The 17,107-nt window shown below is 40.2% G+C and overlaps 1 protein-coding gene across 1 annotated transcript; it reads left to right on the top strand.

The window, feature by feature from the left end:
* Window positions 1–4,186: 4,186 nt before the first annotated feature.
* On the top strand, window positions 4,187–16,493 carry LOC113568638 (sialoadhesin-like). The gene is made up of 11 exons (XM_035520757.1): window positions 4,187–4,446; window positions 8,443–8,775; window positions 9,833–10,051; window positions 11,477–11,809; window positions 11,900–12,133; window positions 12,370–12,639; window positions 13,783–14,052; window positions 14,153–14,392; window positions 14,559–14,640; window positions 14,865–14,913; window positions 15,093–16,493. Exons 1-11 carry the CDS (start codon window positions 4,389–4,391, stop codon window positions 15,321–15,323), a joined length of 2,319 nt encoding a protein of 772 aa, XP_035376650.1. The 5' UTR covers window positions 4,187–4,388; the 3' UTR covers window positions 15,324–16,493.
* The last annotated feature ends 614 nt before the right edge of the window (window positions 16,494–17,107 follow it).

Below are 17,107 nucleotides of genomic sequence, written 5' to 3'. Positions count from 1 at the left end.
TACACACACACCCACAAACACACACGGGGAGATGTTTTGGAGGAGGGGCCATACCGTGACAGAGCCCCTCCCCAATGGCGCGTCTTGCCAGCAACGTGCCAGCCTATCGGGCTACAGCCCCGAAAACAACGCCAAATGGCGAAGCCGGAGGACCGAGCGACCCGATACAGGCCAGCGCGAACAGGACAGAGGGGCGAAGGACATGTACCAGGACAACAACAGACACGGGAACAGACACACTGACAGGTACAGGCACTGACACAAAGGGGGACAAAGTGATTGGCACAGACAATGTGATGGGGACAGACACACTGACAGGGACACGTATTAAACTACATCGAGGATTGCTAGAGAGTCCAGGGAAGCCGGCAAGAACCCAAGCCTGTTGAAGTCCAACCTACCTGTGGGAGATCGCCCCTCACCGATTTAGGGGCGGTGACTTCTGCGCACTCATTTCAGCAGGCGCACCAGCTACTTTGCTTGTCTCCGGGAGTTTCCTCCTCGGACAACGACGACACCTCTCTGAAAGTCACATGAGGCAGCTTGCATGCCTCAGAGCGGCGTGCCCTGGGCGGAGCCTTGGAGGGAAGCTTGGGTACCAGAGGCCCGTCGCGCTGGTAGTCTGCAGACGTTGTGTCGCTGTCCAAGGGAGCGTCTCCATAGAGGACCTCCTGCACCTCCATCGAAGGATCATTTCCGCAGTTGAACTCAGAGTCTGACGGCAGACTAACGTCGCTGTACTCATTCCTTTCATAATCCATGTAGCCCTCGTTGTAGTCCATGGAAGGGTAGTAGGACCCTGCGGACTCCGACTCCAAATACTGGACTTCATTGTACCAGTCACGGTAGTCCGATGTGGGTCCGTAAGACTCCTCAGAGTCCAGCCCTGAAGCACACTCAGAACCCTGGACCACACTCAGAATCAATCTCAAAATCAAGGCTGATCTGTTTTAGACAAGGTGTTAAAACATGTCAAAAATGTTACTGAAGCCTGCTGCTTCAACCTGTGATTGCTACATAGACCAAGTTAATCCTCTGATCCCAAATACCAGAATAGTTCACCTACAAATTCCCAGATAGTTTGAAAGTATTATAAATGAATCCCAGTTCAAGGGTTTCAGTGAGTGGAGAGATAACAGCAAATAATAAGCCAAGTTGGAAAATGACAAACCATAACATAATGGAAGGATCACTTAAGAAAGTCCATTCTGTGGTGTGGAATTATTTCCAGGAAGAATCTCCATCAAAAATATGAAGCACCATCTGTGATAGGCTGCTTTCATATATCAGTAATACATGGTGTACGCTTCATCATGTGAGGTACATGCAGCTTGTGATTTTAGAGGGAAATAAAAACCTCACTGTACCAGCTCATCCTGGACAATCTAAACAAGGTATAATCGAACAGCTTGACACAAATCTATACCCCAAATAAATATCTATAGTACACTTATAAGACTGATTTCAAACATATTCTAGATCTAATACAAATTCTAACACATACTAAAATTGATTCCAATTGTAACAAATGTACTAATACATGTAGTGGAATAAAATTGTTCAGGCTCACTTTGTAAATTTTATCTCACTACCAAACAAACTGAGAGCTGTAGCTCTTTTTACACACAAATAATAAACTGCTGGATCATTTCTATTTGATGGCGACTGAATATAGTCACTTTCCAATATATATTCCTTACGCCTGTGTTTGTTTGTCTTTAGTTCTATAAAGTTAATTTTATTCTCCAGTAGGTTAGTGTACGTCTATAGCTAATGCTCTGATTGTGGCAGACTACAAATCAAATATAAGAGAGAGAGAGAGAGAGAGAGAGAGAGAGAGAGAGAGAGAGAGAGAGAGAGAGAGAGAGAGAGAGAAGGAGTATGTATTAAAAACTAAATTTTAGGTTAAAAAAAAAGATGCCATCCAATTGCAAGATCAAGACAACAAATACCATAACATCTAACATAACAGCCAACATAAAAAAAGAGAAAATGAGAGGTAAACAAAATTGGGCCCTCAGCGGTAGACTTGCTAACAACAGATTTTAGATTGCTGACTATTCGTTTCTAAATTATAGCGGAACTGAGTTTAGTCTGGTCAGTGGGCGGGCAAGCAGCCACTTCCAAACAATGCGCTTCTTTACACAGGACAGCACAACCAATCAGAATCCACCAGCCATTAATCAAGGAACGTTCCTCTCCTCCCCCAGCAGAGGGAGCACGTCCCTTAAGGAACATCAGACTCGGGCTGCTGGTTGTCCGTTATTACCGTTACGGAAGTCTCTGCCTTCTTCTGGCCACCGAGGGCAGTCTAGCAGGTGGCCCTGACCGTTACATATTGTTTTAATCAGAATAAAAATCATTACCTTAAAGAAAGAGAACATTAGAAACAACATTTTTAAGTACAATTCTTTTATGAAAACCTTATAATTAAAAATAAAATCTAATTGTGAAGCAACCGCTAAAGATTGTGGTAGTGACAAGTCAATATTTGTTTTCTGAGTTTGCCAGCACAGACAAACTTAAAATCAATAAAGTCAGTTTGCTTCATTAATTACTCGCATACTGTTACAAAGTGTAACGGTCCTCCTCGTCAGTGTCAGTGTAGTTTGGGCCACCACGTGGTTCTTGTTTATTTACGTATTCTCATAGAATATGATGTACAGAGACATCTAAGAAATTATAATGCATTAATATATATATTTCATATATTTCTGAAGAAAGAACATGTGACTGTGTAATTTTATATAAAAAGACTGAATACTCAATGTAACAACTATATATAGAAATAAGTTGGGTTAAAAAGATACATTAACTGGAGCCTACTTTTTATTGTTTGTTTTGTTTATCACATGTGTAACCAGCAGAGAAAAAAACGTATTCAAATTTAGTAATACATGAGAAAGTATTACACAGCCACTAAATCAAATTATATGTAATTTCAACAGGCATCACTACACCAGTACACTGGGGATGAAGTACATCACTGTCACATTTCCTGTCCTGTGGACTAAAGGCTACACAGTGACGTATGAATAAATGATGCATTACCTGCAGTACACACTGGGTGGGCTACTGGCATTTCTGACAGGTTTACAGCATCACTGTATTTTTAAGCAAAATTGAGAGACTAAAAGGATGGTCACACAGTTCCAAAGAATGTGTGTTTTAACCTGCTATAAAAGATTATTTTCAGAAATATCGATTCCTGACACAATTAATTAATTCTTTGGGGTTTCTCTGTCTCTATGAATTCAACATAAACTCTGTTGTCATGAAATGCTCTGACTTCACTTGCTGTGACTCATTGTGCTGTGTTGCTTTCCAGTGTTCAGTACAGTTTCCTGAGTTCACTGTTGCCCCGCTGTGGCTGATTAAGGTCTTTATATTGCTTGTTTTACTACTTACTTCAAAAACAGTTTACAAAAGAAAATCTGGAAACAACAAACTCTGGATTTTACATTTCATTTTTATTTTATATTTAATCAAATGAAGTGGCTACAATAGAAAAAGTGGTTTCAAACTTTATTTACTCACCATAGTGAAGATAACATAAAATAAAAATTCTTGTATCTTCACCTAAATGTTCAGTACAGCAGCTGTGTGTTTGACTGATACGAGTTGGGCATGTGGTTAACACTAAAGTGGTACAAATGTCAATCTGTATTCACACTGCATTCTCCCCTCTCATCTATATGGCTGCTGAGTTCCTGTTTGATGACATTTGACCTAAATATACTCACAGCTTCTGCTATACGAAAGTCTGGACTAATGTATGTGGCTACGAGCTCTGGGCAGCCATGATGACCAAAGATATAATTTATGGTCAATCTGTAGAAGAAATACCCAGAATTCCATTACCAGTCAGTCTGATCAAACTCAAACCTGACCTCAGGGACTTTGACAGGAGTAATAGATGTGGCATCTGGTGTAACAGATGATGCAGGACACAGGAGAGGCCAAGCCTGATACCAGGGCAGACTAGTACATCTTTAACTTACCAGTAAACAAACAAACAAAGCAAATGAGTAGAAAAACAAAAAGGAAAAAAGGTTTCTCACACTTAAATGAGTTTTGTGGTCTTGAGAACAGAAAAAGGAAGAGGTTATAAGCTAAAAGGGGGAGGTGTGATGAACAAACGCTCTGCTAAATGCACAACACACCTTCCGTGTCTTTGCTGTTTGACAGTAACCAAGATCACAACATCTTCCCAGTGTAGGATGGGTGAGGAGGAGCAGGACTGAGGTCACGGCCGTTATACTCAGGAACACAAGAAAGTAGCCGAGACCTTCATTTAAGGCTTAAATTTAGTATTTAGCCTAAAGTTATTACTTATTGGAGCTCCAAGTATCACTTCTGTGTGACCGGTGTGAACCAGTGTGTGAAACATGTCTTTCCGAACATCAGGAAATATTACAGTAGCAACAATCGTCATGTTACTGGCAGGTAAACTTTGAATATTTCCTTTATTTTTTACTTTGTTTTTTGGGCACGCATGATATTGCTTTGACAATGGACAGTGGGTAGGCCAAGACCCTAAGTGTAAATTATGTGTGGGGTTTGGCACGCTGAAGCATATTTTATCAGCGTCTAAGTTTAGTTTGTCACATGTGGAGACACAATCAAGATCTTAAGAGTGTTAGAGTGTTTGATAGTAAATGTCTAGAGATTAACACATTGCTCAGTGGAATATCTAATAAAGCGATTTGTATGAGTTTGTATGAGAAGTGGAGCGTGTTGGAGAATGAGCACTGGCTTTAGATATTGGTAGATGGGGCGAAGGACGAGACTGGAAATTATTTGTTGATGTAAATAAAAAACTACAGGTCCCACAATGTACTGTGTTAACCTTGCTGAGGCTGGACATGGTGTGGTACTCATAAAAAAAAATAATAATAATAATTTTTTTTTTTTACAAAACCTGGATGCTTTAATTTTGAGAGCTTACAGTTTCATTTGAAGATGCAGTGTCTGAGGTGAGAGAACGCAGGTGGGAGGCACATATAAGACCAGTAGAGACAGGTGTTAGGGGATTTGTCACAAAGTCTGCCACATTATAACTTGTGCAGTTCGGCACAGATTTGGCAGTAGCTGTGAAGGAGTTGTCAGAAGTAGCTGAAAGGGCTAGTCAGTGGTTGTGGATAAGGAGAGCTCAGTCTGGTTGGGGTAATGCCCCATAAAGGCAGAATGGATGAGGCTGTCATGTCATGGTGTAAAGTGGTAGATCCAGATGGAACTGGTGGCATTGAGGAGGCATTGATGGTGCCAGCTTTAGTCACCAGGCAGCCCAGGGTGGATTGGTGTTAGAGAATGCTTAAAGGTAATAGCCAAGTGGAACTGGCAGCACTGAGCGCGCATTAATGGTGCCAGTGGGGCTGGGTATGGCCTTAGTCACCGGAAAGGCCATCATGGTTTTTACAGTAATATTAGCACAGTGTTTAAGAAGTGCAGCTGTGTTTATTAGTGGCACAGTGTTTAAGACGTGTGTGTCTTTGTGAGTGGCACAGTGTTTAAGAGGTGTGTGTCTTTGTGAGTGGCACAGTGTTTAAGAGGTAGAGCTTGGTTTAAAGGGAACTTAGAGGGGGTGAGACTGAGACACCAGATCTCACTGTTGAGCCTCCTGGAGGTGTCGTGGGCTTAATTCAATGATCCCCACCAAAGGGAGGTGCCTACCTGATGAGCTCGCGATGTTGTTGTTAGCTGGAGTGAAGAGAGTAAAGATATGAAGCTCTAATGGTGTTCTATTGGCATCGGATATTCATCATGTTATCCCGTGTATATATACACACAATTGATGTACATTTGTGGGAACTTGAATAGGGTAGAAACTATATTAATTTTAACAGGTGGGTATAGCCAAAATATGTGAAAAGCTACTTAAGAAAAATCCCAGATTTTTTAATAACTGCAAACAATTTGAGATCTCAAATAACTTTCTGCACCTGGAAATTCCCACTACCTGCACATCTAAACTGAAGATTTTTTATATTAGTGTGTGTGTGTGTGTGTGTGTGTGTGTGTGTGTTTGTCTATTCAAAATTGTACAAAGTTCCATACTGAATATTTTAATTGTATTAAAGTGTATTGTATTCCTTTGTGGCTATCACAGCACACCACACCTTCATGCCATTGGCGGTTCTAGGACGTTTTAACTGGGGAGTCCCAGAGGTAGCAAAGAGTTGTCTAGAGGTGGCTACAATGTGTTGTTAATGTGCATGCACAGTCTGCTGAATTTTTTATATGCTTTAATATTCTACTAATAATAGGCTAAAACAAATTAATAGCCTACATATATGCACATACATAACTGCTGATGGTCAATCTCCTTTTTTGCGTAACCGTTGAAATGAACTCAAAATGTCTAATCTGAATTATATAACAACATATTTTATACTGTATATTGATATAATAAGACAATTACCCTGGATGGTCTTGGATAAAGAATATAAAATAGGTCCTAACCTTGTTTAAGTATGATGAGGCAGGATGCAAGCGAATCAATGTTTAATGTAAACGAAAGTAGAAGTCGAGAACTGTAACGGAACGCTCGCCTCTCACTAATCACGTGGTTTGGCCCGCAGCGTGCAGTGGGAGGGTTTTGTTTGTCTGTAACCACGCCTGCACATACCTGCACCTTGTTTGTATGTATTTAAACCCTCTTCATAGTGTGCAGAGTTGTTGGTCGTTGTTGATGTTAATGTTAGCATCGTCATTGTTAAATGTTTTCGTGTTCATCGTTGATGTTGTATGTGAGTGCATTGTCTTTGTGTGTTAATAAATGTTTGTCCACATCGATGGAGTCTGTGCGTCCTGCACCTCGCCCTTTGGCTCTCGGGGCACACCGTGAAAAAAACACAACATACAAGTACGAACTTACACAAAGGGACACACAACAGTTACACAACATGACAATAATAATGGACAAGGGTAAATACTAACAGCGTGGTATTTGATTAGGAAGGAACTAGACACAGATGAAAGCGAGGAACATCGGTAATAAGGGTGGTGTGGAAATGTGGGAACAGGGAAGTAAACAAAGGGCACGTGGAGACACGCCTACACGAGGGAAAACAAACACAAAGCCACGTGGAATGTCCCATCACGTGAGAGAGAGAGCTGAGGAGGGGGGCGTGACATTAAGGCCATTAATGGAGATTGCTTTGCAGAACAAACTGTGTCTGTGTGTGTGTGTGTGTGTGTGTGTGTGTGCACTTGTCTTTTATGTTATACATAGTTTATGTATAAGATATATAGTTTATATGTAGTCATGCATATACAGGTTACATATAGTGTGTATATATAGTTTAGATTTTGTTTTTATGAAGTTTATCTTTTTTTATTTATCTTAGTGTACTTAATCTTATTTAAACACCAAGAGAATTCTATGTACACTTTGTACTTGGCAAATTCTGATTCTGATTCTGATACCACTTCCATGCCTCTTTCATGCCTGTGTAACTGCTGTGCTGAGAATGAGCCATTGCAATAATCTCCTGTCAGCAGTAGTCTTGTGGTCACACACTGACCAGTGATGAACAGAGTAGAAGGGAGTGACAGACTGCACATGCCAACAGATGTGAGCGTGATCTCACAAAACCCTGCAGGGAATTACAACAAGTGAGAGAGATGTCATTAGATTCTGCTTGAATAAAGTTGTAAGAAAGAGTACAAAAGTGAACCCTGATATTAGTCCTTACCTTAAAATGAACCCCAACTCTGACTTATTCTTAGAAATATTCTTACAAATTTGTAACTGTATCATCATTCTAGTCTTAGCAGAGGACCAAGCTTAGTTTGGAGAATATATTAATTACATATTAATACAGTACAGATTAAAAATAAAAACTAAACTTAAATACATTTTGTCCAAAGGGGAATACTGTGATATTTGTAATGGGAGGAAATATTTCAGTAGCAGTGTTGCTCATCTTACTGGCAGGTAAACCTTTTTGTGAAATCTCTATTTATATTTCTCTCTGATCTCTCTGCAAATCACCACTGCCCTTTCAAGCCACCATTTAATTTTTCTCTAACATTTTCCTCAGATAAGATCTGATTCACGTCAACCAGAATTGAGCCTTTTAAAAAATCACTTCAGAAAAAATTGAGAAAATAATAAATATATAAAGATCACAATGGATATAAGATTTGTTACAAAATCCAACTCCTTGCACCTTTAAATTGCATGCCTCCATCGCCAGTATCTATTTGTTTATGTTGCAACAGTGCACTGCTTTGTATGTTCTTTAAACTGCAGAGTCCTGTTTGTGGTTCTAATGCCAATGTGTGTTTGTGTTCATCATCATCATCATCATCATCATCATCATCATCAGCAGCAGCAGCAGCAGCAACAGCAGCATTCACACCATGACAGTCACACTCAGATAAAGATAAGAGTGTAAACTCCCCCCTATAATCCTGGTGTGTGTGTGTGTGTTCCAGGAGCTCAGTCTCAGCAGAGTGTAACTCTCTCCTCTCGGAGCCTCTGTGCTCTTACTGGATCTACAGTAAAAATCCCCTGCAAATATACATCTAGTTCCTCCAGTGTCAGAGCGAGAGAGTGGTATCAGGTCCAGAGACCTGATGGAGAACCACAAGACCTGAGTAAAGACCCTCAATATTTAGGACGAGTGTCTGTAAGCACTCGGTGGAATGACTGTACACTGACAATGAACAACGTGAATGTAAGTGACTCTGGAGTTTATAACTTCAGATTTAGAATATGGAGTAGTGAATGGATATCTGCTTCATCTGGAGTTATTCTAACTGTTACAGGTAATAACAAACATAAAACATAGAACACACACACACACTCTCTCTCTTTCTCTCTCTCTCTCTCTCTCTCTCTCTCTCTCTCTCTCTCTCTCACACACACACACAAAGTATGCAAGAAATCTCAATGCTAATACAGAAGTTCAGTATTATTCAATATTCGCCATAAGACAATCCATCTTAAGCTACATATTTGCATGCCACATGTGTGTTATTCTTTTTATATGGATATTATTACATTTTTAATTATTCAGTCACTTTATCCCTTCCAGTCCAGTCTGGTCAGAGCTGACATGAGAGTGTGTGATATTTCATGCTGAGATAATTCACCTGATTCTCTGTTACTAGTACACACAGAAGGAAGGTGGTGAAACAGTTTCAACAGAGCAGTGATACTGACTACATTTACAATAGTGTGCATGTAAGAAACTGGACAAAACCATTTACAAGAGCTGAGCAAACACCAGTCCCTTCACTGTACCATCTACACTCACAGCAGCATAGTCTGAACTTACTAAGCAAACGTGTCTTGCAGTTGGATCTTAGTTAGACTAATACTGAATACTGATGGACATAAATGTAGTTATGATTGTGCTGCGTTTGTACAAGTTTATCAGACATGGGTGTGTTACTGGTTTACATGTGTCATTGTCATTGCTGAGTTGAGACTGGTTCACCATCCATCTGGTTCTGCAGTCAGAAAATAACCACTGATAATGAAGATGGTTAAGACCAACTGTGCATCACCACAGATGGGTTATATATAGTCTCTGACTGTACACTTACCTAAAGCAGGTGTTTCTAAAAAAGAGCTCAGTGAGTATATATATATATATGATCAATAAATCTTATGCATATTTCCTACACATTTATTGGGCTTGGTTTAAAAGCTAATATGAATATTAAAAGCTAACATTTTCATTACTAATATTACTAATACAGTCAATACACTGGTGAACCTGGAGCATCTCTGTCTGTCACACGTAATCACATAAGATTAGTTAACTATATACTATTTATAAATATAACACCAAAGCTTCTTATTTAAAATGACTTGCAGATCTGAAGGTTATGAGGCCAAACACATATAGATGGACAACCAAACTGCACTGCAGCTCCACCTGCACTCTGCCCAACAACCCCACCTACATCTGGTACAGGAATGGACAGCCTGTATATAAGCAGAACACTAATGAACTGTATATGTATGACTATAGTGGTGCAGGCAGCTACTCCTGTGCTGTAAGAGGATATGAGGAGCTCCGCTCTCCTGCTGTCTGTAAGATCCTCACTTTAAACTCTTATCACTCTGTCCGCATCTCACTGGCAGCTTCTATCAGATAAAAAGTTTGTTTGATTGTTGTTTGTTTTTGCTGTTTTTTGCTGCTGGTTCTGCCTACATGTTTATAAGTAGCTGGGAAGCACCTTTCACTGTTTTGGGCTCTATACATTTGTGGGCACTGGCTAGCTGGTTCAGCAGTACTACATCAGTGTGTTTTGTTTGTGTTCTCATTGTCTCTTGCTCTTGTCCTCACTTTAAACTGCACTCACTCTGTGTCACTGGCAACTTCTACTAGATTACAGTGAACTCATGCTGAGTCACATATGGCTAAGACATAAGACAACTACAGCATTTTTAGATATATTTCAATTTAAGAGTTTTCAAGTGTTTAAGGTATTTTTGGAATCTTTTATTTTTTTTACATGTTTTTCCATAAATCACTGCGTTTAATTTTTAAATCCACTGTGTTTATGTTTACATACATATTATTGGCAGTTGGAAGTTTTAATCAACCACTGCTGTTCTTGGAAAAAAAAAGAAAAAAAAGCAATATTTGTAAAGCAACCTTGAGTTTGAGAAAGGTGCTATATAAATGTAACTAATAATAATAATAATAATAATAATAATAATAACCTCTGTTGGCCTCTTTCATGGGTGACCTGGTTTTGACGAAAGAGCAAGTGTTACATTGTTTATTAGACTCTTACTGTGACAGGATGCAGGCGTGAGTCTCAAAACAACCAAACAACCAAACAAAGACACAAAAGTCTTTTAATGGCAAAAATTTAAGTAAAAGAATAAAAGTAAAAGTAAAAATAAGAGGACCATCTAAATGCTAAAGCCTTTACACATTGATCATCATCCATATAGTAAATCATAACTGGTAATACAACCTAGTAAATAAACAGTAAATTACTTAGTAAATAAAAACTGGAAACAGAAGGAATATTCACAGGGATGGAAATGAGGAACAGGGGAGGCTGGAGACACACTAATGAGTAATAAAGGGGGACATGGCAACATGTGAGGAAAGGAGTGTAAACACAACACACACGGTGACACGTTAACCGAGTACAACAACACATCAAACATGGCGAGAGGCATCACATGGATGAGGGCGTAAAGGAGGGGTCTATACTGTAACTGCACTTATAAGTAGTGTTCATGCAGACACTTAGGAACACAAGAAAACCTGCTATGTAATTGTATAAACATGCACAAAATATACTGACATTACTTGCCCTTTTTAAAAACAGGTCATTCATGAAAGGGCCCACTGGAAACTTGGCACAACTTCCCTGAGAACAAGACAAGTGACACAAGACAAGTCTTGTCTCCCAGCTTCTGATTATATACAACTGACTTTAAAAGAACTGGTAGTCTGTTTGTTCAGCTATGATTTACTCAGTTTATGTGTTACAGGTGTTTATGGAAAGGACAGCTGCTGGAGTGTAACTTACGTCACCCAGAGCATCTGTGCTCTGATTGGTTCATCAGTGGACATACACGGTTACTACACCTTCCCGGATCAGCAGCCCACCCCCCAACCTGCCTGGTACGCCAGACTCCACCTACAGGTCAAAGAGCTGAGTCATGCTGATGACCGAGTGGAGGTTTTCAGTCACAGAGCTAATGTGAACACACTAAGACTGAAACATCTCACAGAGAGTGACTCAGCAGAATATCTCCTCCGATTTAAAGCCCCCTACATGATACAAACAGACAGCTCTGCTGGTGTGTCTCTCTCTGTCACAGGTAAGATAAGTCTTCTGTGTCTGGCAGTGTCACATGGTTCACCATCTGTGTGTTGAGCCCTGAAGACACTTATGAGAGTCTCCCATACAGGCCTGAAGGTGAATGTGGACTCTCCAGCAGTCCCAGGATCAGAGGGACAGACAGTAACACTGAGCTGCAGCTCCACCTGCACTCTGCCCTACAACCCCACCTACATCTGGTACAAGAACGGACAGCGTGTGTCTCACTGCACATCTGTCTCCTGCTCTGTATCTGCTGTCAGGGATGCAGTCAGTTATAGCTGTGCTACTGAAGGCAATGAGAACCTCCTCTCTCCTCCTGTGTGTGAGTGGAGAATTTACATATGAAAATCATGATGGCTTGATGCATTTAATAAAGTCAGTTAATCATAAACCAGAAACATCACTACAATCAATACTTACTACTACAGCTCATGATGATGATGCTCTTTGTTGTAGTTTCACAGTTATCAACTATAACTTCTGAATTTATAAGAATCTCTTAACCAGACTCTGTATGAGAGTTTAGTTTTAATGTTAACAGTGTGTGTTTGTGTTCAGATGCCCCTAGAAACACCAGAGCATTGATGGTTTCCTCTGGAGAGAGAGTGGAGGGAGATTCAGTGACTCTGACCTGCAGCAGTGAGGCAAACCCTCCTGTTCTCACCTACTCCTGGTTTAAGCAGAGAGCAGCTGCAGACACACTGCTGCCAACAGGCCAGAATTACAGCATCTCCAACATCAGCTCCCAGCACAGTGGACTCTACTACTGCACTGCTCACAACCAGCTGGGACAGCACAACTCCACCACCACCCTTCTGGATGTGTTATGTAGGTGCAGGTTATACCCTAATGAAACAACATATTCAACATGTTTTAAATGTAACATATAAATACATATAAGGTATGATTAATACTGTACATGTGAAGTATATATGTATGGATGCACAGTATATGTGCTGTGTTTATATATTTAAATACCCTGCACAGGTCACAACACTGTCAGAGTGTCTAGTGTTATAAAGAAGCTAGAAAAAACAGCCAATACATTAAGCGACTTTAATTTTGGAAGCAACTACAACTGACTCAAACTGGGTTCAACACCATTTAGTAACACATGCCCACTGTAAAATAAGTCTGACAATGAGCACTTCGATATCAATATAAAATAGAGAATTACCAGAGTTCTGAATGACAGTTGATGCTATAAAACCCCTGACATTAATTAAACACAGACAGGCTGCATCGAAAAACACGGACAATTGTAGAGAGTAGAAGCCCCCCTACAGAGAGAGAGTGTAACGCAGACAAAACCTGAGGACACTGAGAGATCAAATAGCGGCAGTCTAAACACGAAAATGAGCTACAAAGGTAAACAGTGCGGCTGCAACAAAGCAAGTCGGAATAGTCGAATGTTCTTTCATTTTACATTTAGCTGACGCTTTTATCCAAAGCAACTTACAATTATGACTGAGTACAACGTGAGCAATTGAGGATTAAAGGTTTTGCTCAGGGGCCCAACAGTTGAAGCCTGGCAGTGGTGGGGCTTGAACCAGCAACCTTCCAATGGTATATGAAGAGCTGAGGAAGGAAGATGATTGGATGAGGGAGGGAGGAACATCATTGTAGGAGAGAGGGAGGAAGCTGATTGGAGGAGAAAGGGAGGAAGGTGATTGGAGGAGAGAGGGTGGAAGGCGGGGCAGAGGTAGGACAGGTGATCATTCAGGAGAACTGGATCGCGTGTGTTGAATAGAGTGTGAATCAGAAGCTGGTGAGTTTCCAGGTAGGTGTATGGCTATCTGCACATTAGGAAGGTGACCCGAGTTCATGACACAGATGACACTTATCAGGATAGTTGATAAACACCCCAAAAATAGGGCCATTAATATATATGTATATATAAAGTTACAGATATTAAGGTTTGTTTGGATTTAGAGTTGAGCTTTAGTTTTAACACTGAGTGTTTGTTTTCAGATCCCCCTAGAAACACCAGAGCATTGATGGTTTCCTCTGGAGAGAGAGTGGAGGGAGATTCAGTGACTCTGACCTGCAGCAGTGAGGCAAACCCTCCTGTTCTCACCTACTCCTGGTTTAAGCAGAGAGCAGCTGCAGACACACTGCTGGCAACAGGCCAGAATTACAGCATCTCCAGCATCAGCTCCCAGCACAGTGGACTCTACTACTGCACCGCTCACAACCAGCTGGGACAGCACAACTCCACCACCACCCTGCTGGATGTGTTATGTAGGTGCAGTTTGCTTTGTGTTATCCTCTTGTGTTATGAATATAATAAGTTAAATGACATTTTAAGTGTATTTATTTTAATTCCTGTTCTCCTACTCAGACCCTCCCAGAGTCCCGTCTGTTACTGACCGTGTGTCTGGTGACTCGGTGACACTGCTGTGCTACAGTGACTCCAACCCCATCAGTAATTACTCCTGGTACAAGAAGACAGGAAGTGGTGTTATACTGTTGGGAAACAGCACCAATTTAACTTTGGCTACAGGAGCAGTTGGACTTTTCTTTTGCACAGCTCAGAACCAATTTGGATCAATGGACTCATCAGAATATTCAGTTCCAACAGGTACATTATGGGTCGAATTCAATGGCTACAGTGGTTAAAGAAAGAAATGTTACTAGCACACTAATGAGCAGTTTCATAGAGCATCTGTTCTGGTTTGTTTTCACCTCTCTATCGCGAGAATGTTCACACGTCTGTGTAACATGCTGCCCTCTCCTTCCTGATGCAGGGAACCCAGCTGGGACATACGCAGCTTCTGGAGTCACTGTGGTTTTCTTTCTGACTCTCATTGCTGTCTGTCTATGGGTGAGGTAAGAAGCTGAAGCCACATTGATATTACACACCCTGCCAATGCTTTAGGCTGTTTCCTGCTCAGTCCAAAGAATCTTTGCTCTGATGTTTACAGTATAGGGTCACACAGTATCAACAGGATTAAATTCACTTTCCCCAGACTGTAGTAACTGTAGAGGGCTTAGATTAATGCAGGAGAATTGAGTGTGATGCTGGTGATGTTATTACTGTGGTTCTCCACCAGGAGGGGATCTGCAGCTGTCAGCAGAAGGAGTGAGGAGACCAGCACAAATGTGAGTTTAAATGAGGGACTCAACAGATCACTGCAGTTGTTCTTAATGGGTCTCATGTCATAGTGGACTGTGCAGCCAGCATTAGTGCTTATGTTGATTATTGTTACTTCCAGAGAAACCTTTTCATTCTCTCTCTCTCTCTCTCTCTCTCTCTCTCTCTCTCTCTCTCTCTCCTTCAGCATGACTCTGCTCCTGTATATGATAATATCTCTGCCCTGGCTAAGACCTGTGACTCCACAGTATCTTCAGATGATCAGGATGAAGTTCACTACTCCAGTGTTCATTTCACACACTCCCACACACAGGAAGTGCTCTACTCCACTGTTCAACTGCCAAAGGCTCTTATTCAAGGAGAGGAAGTAGAGTACGCCACAGTGAACATCACCAAAACAAAAGTCTCCCCACAGTAGGCTATGCAAATGGCATAGTTCATTATGTCTGTATCACTGTTACACATGGAGTGTAAGTTATTTCTGAAGCAAATAATATAATAAAGTCAACTGAATAAATAAATATAATTACAGCCCTTTTCCTAAGTTCTTCTTTAGCAAACAACATAAATTATCTGAAAACAACAGCAAATAATGTTATTATCCATCTTTAAATAATTCTATATATAAAGTATGTTTGTATTGTTGCATTTGAAAGTGGTGTAATTTTGATTTTCAGTCTGAATTTTTATTTTCTCATGAGGTGAGTATGGTCTATACTGTACTGGTAAATGCTTGCTTTAAATACTGGGATTATTCTTCCTGTCATATATCCTTTACTGCAAGACCTTTGTAATATTTTGTAATATTTTTGTAATTTTTGTAATATTTATGATAAATTCGTACAGGATATGAAATTGCAATATAAATTACAGAGATGATAATGGCTACTCATTTTATACATTGCTGTCATGTAGCTTTTACTGATCAGAACTACAAAACATTACTGCTGTATGAAATATTGTTATCAGTCTAGTGCTTTATAAAACAGGAGACTTGAATTTGGTCTAAATTCCTCACTCACTTATCTGTAGTCCCCATACATTCCACCCTCCTAATATTCTCTGCCACTCCATTGCCAACTCATGTAAAACTTTCTATATCCGCCACTGATGGCTGTTCCCATGGGATTAGAGTAACCTGGTGTTATTTCTACTGGTCAGTTTAGGTAAAAGGTGCCAGAATATTGATGAGGCAGCAGTCTGTAAAAATAACTGACATTGTGAATTTGATCAAAACAAAAGTATTTGAGGAACTCCTGCTGCCCATTTAAAACTTGACATGTCCTAATGTGGCTTTAGATGGTAAGCATAAACTTTTTATTCAAAATTAAAGTCTTGAAAATATGTTGGGGGTTTTTTGTGCTGAATGCAGTTTTTTTTATCCATGTAAAGCTACATGAGTTAGTACATTTGCTCAGGGGATAACATGACCTTAGTCTTGTGAAATTGCCCAGCAAGGACTAAACTCCAATCTACAGCACAGTCCAAGAACCTGAGAAAAGCTTCACCCACCTTCAGACTCCAACACTTCCAGATATAACATCACCCACCATCAGACTCCAACCTCTCCAGATATAACATCACCCACCATCAGACTCCAACCGCTCCAGATATAACATCACCCACCATCAGACTCCAACCTGTCCAGATATAACATCACCCACCATCAGACTCCAACCTCTCCAGATATAACATGACCCACCATCAGACTCCAACCCCTCCAGATATAACATCACCCACCATCAGACCCCAACTCCTCAAGATATAACATCACCCACTATCACACTCCAACCACTCCACATATAACATCACCTACCATCACACTCCAACACTTCCACCTATAACATCACCCACTGTCACACATTTCAACCACTCCATCAGACTCCATCAGACTGTAATCAGCATAATATGTGTCTTAATATTTAGATTATTTGATTTCTTAAAGAACTTCAAAGTGCCTTTCTAACCTTGCTGTTACTTCCTGTGGTGTTTTATTTTAAATAGAATGATACATTTTTGCAGTTCTTTACCTGTGTGCTTACATTATTACACATGTGGAAGAGTAGCATTACTCCTTATCATAAGTGTAAAATTCCAGATATACTATATCTGTACTTAATCTGATGTTGTATTTTAATGAAATTGTTTATATCACTGATGCAGTTTTAGAATAACATTTATTTTAAAAAATTGCTATTTCAA

The sequence above is a fragment of the Electrophorus electricus genome, chromosome 21, assembly GCF_013358815.1.
Source record: "Electrophorus electricus isolate fEleEle1 chromosome 21, fEleEle1.pri, whole genome shotgun sequence".
Lineage (NCBI taxonomy): Eukaryota > Metazoa > Chordata > Actinopteri > Gymnotiformes > Gymnotidae > Electrophorus > Electrophorus electricus.
This window is presented reverse-complemented; position numbering and strand designations above follow the sequence as displayed.

Bases quoted from the DNA above. Each gene is read 5' to 3' on its own strand.
- LOC113568638 (XM_035520757.1), top strand. From the start codon at position 4,389: ATGTCTTTCCGAACATCAGGAAATATTACAGTAGCAACAATCGTCATG. The intron at 8,776-9,832 runs GTAATAACAAAC...AATGACTTGCAG, and splicing joins AGTTATTCTAACTGTTACAG to ATCTGAAGGTTATGAGGCCA. The intron at 14,053-14,152 runs GTAGGTGCAGTT...TCTCCTACTCAG, and splicing joins CACCCTGCTGGATGTGTTAT to ACCCTCCCAGAGTCCCGTCT.